Here is a 10,309-nt window from a genome sequence, read left to right as displayed (position 1 = left end):
TTTTATAGGTTCAAATAGACACAAAATCTCATTTTTATTCATTCCACTGGTAGTCTGTTTTGCTCAAATAGCAATAGAGGCCTGTCTCTAATTCTGGCCTGTTTCTAATAAAGGCCTGGACCGCGATGCACTTGAGTGAAATAAAGGCCCGGGCCTATATTAGAGGATTTACGATAGTTACTTAAAAATAGCACATTTCTGACAATGTGATGTAAGATAGGAGATCACTAGAAGCAACAAAACATTGGCCTGATTTAAAGAAATGTAACTACAGAAACCAAAAAGGTGGTGATATTCATGAGTCTGGAAGGGTTGCAAGCTCTTTATGAACACTCCAGGGAACCCAATGAGAGCCATGATGCACAAAGAGGACCGCTGCTGCACAGAGAAACCCTACACACTAAAATAAATGCTTAACCAATTAAATAAAATCAACTCTAAAAACAATGCCCACAAATTGTTTTAATCAAAGAACAGAATATGGCAACACTTTACCAAGCTAACTCGGGTTATCATACCTCCTCTGGGATGTGGTTACCAGGCATGGCAGCGATGCCCGTCATAAAGTCGCTGGTGATGAAGGTGCGGACGACGACAGAGCGCCGACATGAGGGCTGCTTCTGCAGAGGGTCTCTGTCAAAATGGAGGGGAGTGAGGATGACTGGCATCTGGCTGATCTTCCCTGAATAACCTGAAGGGAGAACAAAGATAGTCCAAGTTAAACCAAATGTTTTCTGGTTTTATTCCAAACCCAACATCTGTCAGAATAGAAGAAGGATATTAGACTGGTGACAACAGGACGGTTGACTAATTTATTTCTGAGAGAACACAGATTATATCCATTGCATTAAAGAGCAGAAACAGGTGCAAGGTTGAAAAAAGACAGAGGTTAAAAACCGATCTGAGGCTGAAGACCACAGGGCCCAAATCAACAACTTTTCAAATATAAATATATCATACTAAGCTTAGCCAAATATTTAAAATATTTGAGAGAAAAAATTGAGAAACACAGAATTCCTTGACAACCATTAGCTCAAATATCTACAGATTTCCACACATAGTTTAGTTTAAAATGGTGATTCAAAAATCTTCAAAAGATTCCTTTTAGTTGTGGGATTCCCAGAGGCTTACCAGACTCTCTGAGGATAGCGTGAGCTACAAAGTCCGCCTGTCTGAGCGTACTCAGAACACCGGTGGTCAGGAAAGTCGGGGTAATGTCTGTTGGCGGCTCCTTCACGTGAGACCCAAATATATACACAACTCTGGAAAAACACAGTGCAGGGTTTCAAAAAGTCTTTGAAAACATTGAACTTGAAATATGTCTGATGACTGAAGAAAATACATGCTTTTTTTTATTTATTTTTTTGATTACCTGTTAATGGTATGGCACATTCGAGGGATGAGTCTGGCCAGAAACATCAGTGATTCCCAGTGAGGAGATTCTTTACTTGTGACACCACACACATAACTGTAAGACCTGCAGTCTCCCTAAAGCAGAGAAAAAATTTGCTGTTTTATAGAATAGAAAATCCCCAATTGGTAAATTGTTGTGTTTATAGCAGCAAAAGGTTATAGTAGAAGTGTTCACACATTGTGCACCTTATAATAAAGGATTGATGAATAAATGGAATTAAATTACAACATACTTATAGAGATTCAAGATTAATTGAAAAACTTTGTTTTTTTATTTTCAGCCCAGGTAAAGAAAGCTGCCTGTGTTTAGGAATGGTATCCTGTCTGGCCCACAGCCTGTGGTTCCAGTTAAATTTAAACCTCTGGTGTGGAACAGACAGTGAAAGGGTACACCTACAGAAAAAACATTCTGTCACTGGCTGACTAGCAAAGTTTGAAGCAATTTAAAGCCACCCATCCTCCAGATGCAGTCAGCCGTTAGAAGAGGGCAGAAAAAGGAGAGAGGAATAATGCAATGAAAGAATGTGGTGGTTTTCAGTGGGTGTGTCTTGTGGTTGACGGCTAAATTACACTCTCTGCCTACAGAGACAAACAGCTGGCGGCAGACACTGTGTCACTGTGACTGCTTCTCTGAAAACATGTTAACTGTCCTACATATGTGCAATAGCTGACGTCTACCCAACCAAATGGCTGATATATAGTACTGTGATCTACTCATCATTTAGATGTTCAAAATGGCAAAAATAATTTTACAACCAGAATATCTTAAACCACCTGATTTATCCTTAAATCCCAGGATCATTAAGAATTAGACATTTCTAATTTAAAGCTGCACTGTGCAACTTTTAGCTATTCAGGGGCTCCAGACCCACAACTTCCAGGTTTAGCTTCCCCGGAAAAGAAACAGGCAGTGCTGCATTGTCCTAAAGTCAAACAGTCTCCCTTTCTGTTATGGAATCTGTTAGCAGATTGCTTTGGACCAACAGCTGAGAAATCACGGAGCTACGTGTAAAAATAAGAGCCCATTCACCTCTAGATTAAAACCTTAATCAGAGAACCTAAAATATGTCTGATAAGGTACGTTCCTAAGTTCTGTCTTTATTGGCTAACATCAGCTTAGAAATATAAGTCAGTAACCAAAACTTAAAATCTCAAATTAAGCTAATACTTGGGTCAAAGGTTGGCAAGAGTAGCAGGGTCAGCAGTCAGACCATAAAGTTAAAGGTTATCTCTTTTTTTTTTAAAAACAATATCAGGTAGAAAATGCAGTAGAATTATACACCTACAAGATTGATTAAAGTGCAGACTAGCGACTAATAAATAAAATTACTGAATTATTCAATCAACTAGGAGCATTATCATGTTGTGACCCACCTGGACACCAACAGTTTTAATGGGCAGCAGGAAGGCATTAAGTGAATGAAGGCTGGTGATCTTCATGAGCTTCTCCTCCTCTTCATCTGATATGCATGACTTCACTCTCTGGAGCAAGGCATGAGGCTGGCATGGAGGGAAACAAGCAGAATAAACAAGATGAAATGAAGAGACGGCAGTCAGCTAAGATGATATTTAGAAACTATTCTATCAAAAAACTTGCTTTATCCTTAAAATTGTTCAAGTAAATAATTAATTTGAGCTGACTTCTGAGGTACAGAAGAAAATCTAGCTCTAAGGAAAACACATCTATACCCTTTATTAACCCACAGTAGAATCAATAGACAACTAGACTGTTGCTCAAAAAGTTCCTCACTGACCTTTTTGACACTTGCAGAAAAATCTGTGACGATTTTGAGGATGTTGTTTGTTTCAGCAAAATCCTTACAAATATAAGGCTCCTCAGCACAAATCACTCTGATGGACAAACCCGGCCCTACAAAATGCAGAACAACCATGGTAAATTACTAACAAAAACAAAAACTTTAAATATTCGGTTATCGGTTCGGTTCATCTTTAAGACAGATTCAAACAGTAGTTGTTTACATAACACAAAGGATAAAATAAATCAGCATACAGTAAATGCAAGGATTAAAACAGTTTATCAGGCAGCATTGTATTGATCAGAAAAATGCTGTCTGTATATTTACTTACCAGGAAAAGGATGCCGAGAGACGATCTCCTCTGGCAGGCCCAACTCTCTTCCCAGCGCTCTCACTTCATCTTTATGGAAATCTTTCAAAGGTTCAATTACTTTTCCCTGGATGATAAAAAAAAAAGGCTTAAGATTCTCAAAGTTCTTACATTAAAGGCAGCAGATTTGTATTGCTTATTTATACTGTGTTGATAAAGCAGGAAATTAATTATTCCAATGCTGCTTAAAACAGTTTACTTCTATAAATCCAAGTTGTGTTCATTAGAAAACTAAGCTCACAGCAGCTGTTCAAAGTCCGGTCAGGTTGAGAGTTTGGGAGAGAACGTACCTCATCTCTGAGCTTGCGGATGAGTTCGGTGTCATTGTGATGCGTTTTGATGACCTCTGCCTTTCCGCTGGCAATATGAGAGGCACTCTCAATGAGATCCGGCCGCAGCGTGCCCTGCGCCAGGAAAACCTCCTCCGGGTTCAGGTTCATTTCTCCAAGAACTTCATTAGCCACCTAAGGAGTGACACAGAGCAGGATTGAAGAGAAATTAAATGTTATACAATAAAAAAACAAAAATAAAAAAACGCAATTAAAAGAGAATGATCAAACAGCTGTCGCTCACTTTAACAAACGTGTCTCCAATAATCTTCCTTTTCTCCTCAGGGTTGGTGGTCATATTCAAGGTCTTGCTGATGCGTTTCCGTGGCGTCCTGTCCTCCTCAGAAATGGGAAGAGTTGTTGTCCCGTTGTAAAAAGTGTGAGCTGCATTTACCACTAAAAAATAGAAAAGTGGTGCTTAAAAACAATACAATACCAATATCATAATATCATCAGGACATCTTGTTATATCCGTGTTAGACCCCACCCCCCTTTTTTTTTAAATAAGAGCATCCCATACGGTTTATTCTAGTTACTCGTTTCTGCTACTTTGGTTTAATTATGGCCTATAGTTAATGAGACCTGCAAGAAATCATAAGGTTTGCTCTCTTTAGAGAAATTTATGCAAACTACTATACTAAACTATTACTAAACTTCTGTCTGTCCATTTTATTTTATTTTTTTTATTATTGCTGTTTTATTGAAATGAATGAATAAAAGTACAATTAATTTTCTTTATAAAAAACAAGACTACAGTTGTCTTTCAGAACCATGTTGTTCTCAAACTACTAAAAGTCAAAGCTAAGGTAGCTCGCCATCAATGGGATGTTGTACAGAGAATATTAATGGAAAGTTGAGTGGAAGAAAAAAAATCACTAGTGACAAAGATACATACAACCTTGATTTGATTGTGAAGTAAAACATATGTCTGCCCTGTGAGAAGGGCCAATGCATGCCTAAAAAAAAAATCACAGTATCACTTTGCTCGACAGACTAGGTTAATCCTCTGACCTAAAACCTGTAGAGAACTTAACCAACATTGTCAAAAAAGACAAAGGGAGACTCAACAAGGTAAGGGGTAGCATTAACAGAACGTGGATCTCCTCACCACAAAGTGTTCAGTAAATAACAGTTTTGAATACAATTCAAAATCCTTTTAGGCAGAAGCTATGAACGCTTCCACAGAAACAACCTTAGAACTCGTCTCCTACCTTTGAGTTTAATACCCAGCTTGGTGAGGGCCTCCTCCACACTCTGACTCTCTCTCTTCCTCATAAAGCCATTATCGATGTGAACAGCAATCACCTGCTCCTGATTCAGAGCTTTGTTCAGTAGAGCTGTGCAAACTGTTGAGTCAACCCCACCACTCAGTAGCACCTGTGGATACAAAGAAAACACCATAACTTTAAAAGTGTTCTATAATATTCTGTTGAATATTTACTAAAGATTGCTTCCATCTGATGGCAGGCTTAAAATCACCAAGCACACCATTCTTCTCACAAAAAAACAGGATTCAACTTCTGCAGCTGAAACCACCCTCAGTTCTAGTCATTTCTTTTTCTTTGATACTTTTCTGAAAGAAGCCATGTCACTTACCAGAACTTTCGACGTGCCCACTTTTTCTCTGATTTCATTGATGCAAACCTCCTCCCGGTTGTGCACGGTGAAGTTACTCGTACAACCCGCGATCTCAAACAGGAAGTTCCGCAGCATCTCCATCCCTCGCTCCGTCAGGTCAACCTCAGGGTGAAACTGTGTCCCGTACAGCTTCTTCTGTTCGTTAGCAATCCCTGGAAAGGAAAACAGTGACGTTTTACAGCCAGAACCTAACTTGCTTTACTTTGAAAGGGTACATGAATAAAACTATTATGCAAAAAGAAAGTAATGTTTTACAATGGCACAGTCGTTTATACGTGCATATAGGCTGGGAAAAGGTTATCTTGAATGCTCCTCACCAGCAATAATGTTTCCTGACTGGGCCACCACTTTAAAGCCATCAGCCACTTTATCCACGCTGTCACCGTGGGTCAGCAGCACCAGTTCCTCCTTCTGAAGGCCTCTGATGAGAAAGACACACACAGGCATCACAGAAAGGTAAGAAGTGTTGGTTGATATGTGGTGCTATAGTTCATATTCGTCAATGTTTACATTGAAGAATAGACCTAGACAATAATTCAATATTGATATATATCAGGATATAATTTTATTCAATAAAAGTAGTATGAGATTTAAACACATTTCCAGTATTTTGATATACACTGCAGTCTGTGGTTACAGTACTAGTCATTGTAACACGGTGCTGCTCAGTTTTTTCTAAGCTCCAACACTTGAAGATTTGCTACAAAATGAGTGTGCATAGTAATGAGAGCAAATGTCCCATTTAGTTTCGACTGAGCTGAGATAAAGGTTTTGTTCAAATCTTAGTGTTGTCAAAGCTCGCTGTGCCTTAAAAAAATAAAAGGGCTGGGATCTGTTTTGCTTCTACTAAAAATGAGAGGTTCAAAACAAACAAAACCATTATTAACAAATATCACACCGTAAATAGAGACAAGAGCAGGATGATGTGAGAGAGAGGGGGAGAAATCCTGACAGGAAGGGTTTAGAAATACCCCAAAAATTATTCATTGTGAAGCTCTGCCTACAACTCCATGAGGGTTTATCAAAAGTTTTTTTTTATAATTGTTATTAAGGACCTTTAGTCTGTATATTCAGAGGTAGTTATGAGTTATTTGGTTAATTTAATATAGTGATTTGGGAAATTAGTCTTTGAAGCCTGAAGTTAATCATAAAAAAACTGAAAGAGGCAAGAAGGAAGAAGAGAATATAAGGCAGAAGAACATCTGTTGAGGTGCAGCTAAAAAAAAAAAATAATAATTGTACACAAGATTCACCAGCTTCAAAAATGCGTAAATTTTAGGGCTGCATCTAACGATTTTTTTGCTAACCGATTAATCTGTTGATTACTTTTTAAGATGAATCGATTAATAATCGGATAACAAAAGGTTCCTTAAAAACTATTTTTTCAAACCAGGTCAAACTAAATCTTTTCCACTTGAGGAGTTCTGGATGAAACATTTTGCCAGATGAAAAAGGATTTTTTTAATCATAAAGGCAAAATATTTAGATATACTTTTACAATTCTAGTATAATTACTGCTCTAAGTGGGTTACTCTGTCAGCTAAAGGCATGATTTTGAGCCTCTATACCCCAGTTAATAAATCGATTACTGAATTGGTTGACGATTATTTCAATAATCGATTAATCATGATTAATCCAATTGTTTCATGCCTTTTAAGTTCAGAAGGATTAAAAATAATTAACAATTAGGTCCCCATATTTTGTCTACATCAGTATAACAATGTATAGCAAATAATGATTTATAGAGTCAGTCATAAAAATTAATTTATATTAAAAACAACTCCCCACAATACCTGAAAAGGGAGCATGTGTTGTCCAGCGCAATGTTGAACACGCCATCCTCCCTTACACTCTTTTTGTGGACCGTCCCACCAAAAACTTTATTCATCATCTGTAGCAAACAAACACATCTGAGTTAATCATTTTACACTGACTTTTTTTTTATACGTGTGATATAAAGGCAAAAGAATTTTTTTTGAAGTACTGTACATTTTCAGAGAGAAAAGACGTAATTATATTTTCCTTTCTTAAGAAGAGGTAAATAGCAGCAGTTATAGGTACCTGCATTCCATAGCAAATCCCAAGGACTGGCTTCCCTATGGTGAATATGGCTGGGTCAAACCAGGGGGCATCTTCTGCATACACAGAAGCCGGACCTCCTGAAATAATGATCGCTCTGAGGAGTGAGATGGAGAAGCAATCAGACAACGTTACAACATTACAGCACCTCTAAGCTTAGTCGACAGAACAAAACAGAAAAAGGAAAGAAAAAGCCTCTTTTCTCACCTGTAACCTTGTTCTCTGATTGCAAAGCCTGGGGTCTCCAAAGGGAGAATCTCTGAGCGGACACACAGCTCCCGCACCCGTCTGTCAATCACCTTCCCGTACTGTGCGCCTGCATCCAGGATGGCAACCGCCCCCTCAAATGATCCATTCTGCTCTGTGGTGCTGATCTCCAGCTATGGATGCACAGTTACACAGATAACGGCTCATCTGTTTCATGTATTCACAGAGGGACTCGTATGGAGAAGTTGTTAAAGAAATGCACAGTTGAAATGTGCGAATAGTATGCTGGTAGGTTTGCACGAGTAGAAGCACAAGGAAGCCAATTTCTAAACCCTTTCCTGAGTGCCATGAAAATGTGACTCAATAAAAGGCATAACGTGATTACAAACATGTGAGCTACAACCTAGACAGACAGGCACTCTTTTGAAACGTGCTGCAACCATTCAGAGAAAGGAAAATCACATGAAACCTCAAGCTAGTCAAGGGTTATTAGCTTGATCAGCTTCTTAAATTAACATTTTTTCCCTGTGAACACAGAGCATGAATAGGCAGCGGGGTTATAGTTCTAGGATTTCAAGTAGAGATGTTACAAGAGAACTACCAGAGTAAAAATAAAAAGAAATGACATAACATCACAATGATAAAAGATCTATGGTAACTCTGGAGGAGCTGCAGTGATGCTCTGCTCAGAAAGCAACCCAAACTGTTTGGCCTACATGCAAAACACTATGCGAGTTGAAAAACCAACACTGGAGATTAATCTGAACACAGCATCAACACTGTAAAACATGGTGGTGGCAGCATCCTGCTGTGAATGGCCTTTTAATTGAGCATGGATCTGAGTTTGGGTTGGCCTAATACATTATAATTCCATTATAATACATTATAATTGTTTTCCAGTGTAGTCCTGTTTCTCTGACTGTGACTGGCTGGATTTGCTCCCTTCATCCTCTGACCTTCAGAGCTCGTCTGCCTGGCTGTGTGTTTCCTGGTCAGGAATTTAAAGTTGCTTTTTGTATCTCTGCTTCTGTCTCCTTGAACCCCAGTCGGCCACGGCAGATGGCCGCTCACACTGAGCCTGGTTCCGCTGGAGGTTTCTTTCTGTCAAAAGGGAGTTTTTCCTCTCCATTGTCGCTACAAGCATGCTTAGTGTGAGGGATTACATCCCAGTCAATGAGTCCATGCAATCAACTGGTTTTCCTTAGATGGAAAACTTTGAATCAATTTGATTGGATGAGCCTTGAAATGACATGTGTTGTGAATTTGCACTTTATAAATAAACTGAATTGAATTCCAATACTTTAAAAAGTACTACGCTGTTAAAATTCGACCATGGTTTTTTTCTTTCCTTGCGGATCTTGACAAATGCTGGACAATTTTGCCATTTGTTTTTATTCAATTGAGGTCCTACAGTGATGGAAGTAGCACTGAATCAAATGCCAATGATAACAAAAACAGACTCGTGATGAGCGGCAAGACAAGAAACAACCCACGTGGAAAGTGAAACCTTCATTTTCCTTCTCCAAATGTACGTTTTGCAGTTTATTTTAATTGTCTAATGTTAGGATGCACACAATTAAACATGAGCCAGAGAGATGTGTGGGGAAAACTACTTTAAAAAAAAAATAACCGTTAACATCGCAGTGGTAGTTAGAGTTCCAAGTTTGCTCAACTAGCTTAGAATGTTAGCAAACTGATAGACGTTATTTTAACTGAAACTATGTGACAGCGGTCATGCAAAGTCAACGATTCAGCCAAAAAGTTAATTTGACAGCTTCCAATCCGGACCGAATGCGAGAAAAACACACATCCCTCCGTTAGCTGTGGAGTCCGGTAACAGTTTGTGCTCGGCTAAAGCTTGCTAGCGTGTAGCGAGCTAGCGAGGAGGAATCAAACCGTCGTGCTGAGCGTTAGCCTGTTAGCAGAACGGTTAACGGGGCTATGCTAGGAACCCACGGCGTCCACTGGGCTGCTAGGACCCACTCGAAATACACGCAGACGGTGGGGAAAATATGTGACAGACTTCCTTCATGTCAGATATCCCTAATATAACCCCGTAGCTGTCAGGCAGCCATGACCGTTGAAATGTAAAACTGCAACAGGCTCAGAGCGGAGCGACTGGTCCTCCGCGGGGCTGCTGGTAACATGCTGACTAACTTTCCCCCCTTTCGGAGCACAGAGGCCGTCAGGGTCTAAAACCGCGGGCACTTCGGCTTCACTGAGTGGTCACCCGGACCGCTCGGTGTTAAAGTATCCCATCCACTGACCTTGCTCTCTCCGTTGCACAGTGCCATGGGGGACTGCCGCCGTGTTCGGTGGTGAAAGCGCTCCCCTTCTTCTCGCTGTCCCAGGTCTCACACTGAGAGAGAGCGCTGCTGGATCAGCACGCCGACTACCGTTGGAGAGGCAGACTGAGCGGAGGGAGCAGCGGAGGGACTCTATCTACTCCTCCGGACGGGGGATGAATTTCCTCTGTGGGGCCAGACTAAACTGTCTCATGGGTGGAGCGCAAAGTG

The 10,309-nt window shown here is 39.9% G+C and overlaps 1 protein-coding gene across 1 annotated transcript in view; it reads right to left on the bottom strand.

Annotated features, from left to right (window-relative positions):
* gmps (guanine monophosphate synthase) overlaps window positions 1–10,309 on the bottom strand; it is an 11,067-nt gene extending 758 nt beyond the window's left edge. The window contains exons 1-15 of the mRNA XM_015393906.1: window positions 10,061–10,309; window positions 7,794–7,966; window positions 7,569–7,683; window positions 7,301–7,398; window positions 5,825–5,928; window positions 5,466–5,659; window positions 5,081–5,246; window positions 4,114–4,265; window positions 3,831–4,004; window positions 3,502–3,607; window positions 3,168–3,283; window positions 2,788–2,913; window positions 1,373–1,488; window positions 1,132–1,262; window positions 519–691 (exon numbers count right to left, since the gene is read on the bottom strand). Coding sequence (XP_015249392.1) covers window positions 519–691; window positions 1,132–1,262; window positions 1,373–1,488; window positions 2,788–2,913; window positions 3,168–3,283; window positions 3,502–3,607; window positions 3,831–4,004; window positions 4,114–4,265; window positions 5,081–5,246; window positions 5,466–5,659; window positions 5,825–5,928; window positions 7,301–7,398; window positions 7,569–7,683; window positions 7,794–7,966; window positions 10,061–10,087 — 1,971 coding nt within the window. The 5' untranslated portion in view covers window positions 10,088–10,309. The remainder of the gene's footprint in view (window positions 1–518; window positions 692–1,131; window positions 1,263–1,372; window positions 1,489–2,787; window positions 2,914–3,167; window positions 3,284–3,501; window positions 3,608–3,830; window positions 4,005–4,113; window positions 4,266–5,080; window positions 5,247–5,465; window positions 5,660–5,824; window positions 5,929–7,300; window positions 7,399–7,568; window positions 7,684–7,793; window positions 7,967–10,060) is intronic.

The sequence above is a fragment of the Cyprinodon variegatus genome, unplaced genomic scaffold (genome assembly GCF_000732505.1).
Source record: "Cyprinodon variegatus isolate N-32 unplaced genomic scaffold, C_variegatus-1.0 Scaffold24, whole genome shotgun sequence".
In the NCBI taxonomy this organism is placed as follows: domain Eukaryota; kingdom Metazoa; phylum Chordata; class Actinopteri; order Cyprinodontiformes; family Cyprinodontidae; genus Cyprinodon; species Cyprinodon variegatus.
The sequence above is the reverse complement of the archived record's forward strand: the minus strand, read 5'-3'. Positions and strand labels throughout refer to the sequence as shown.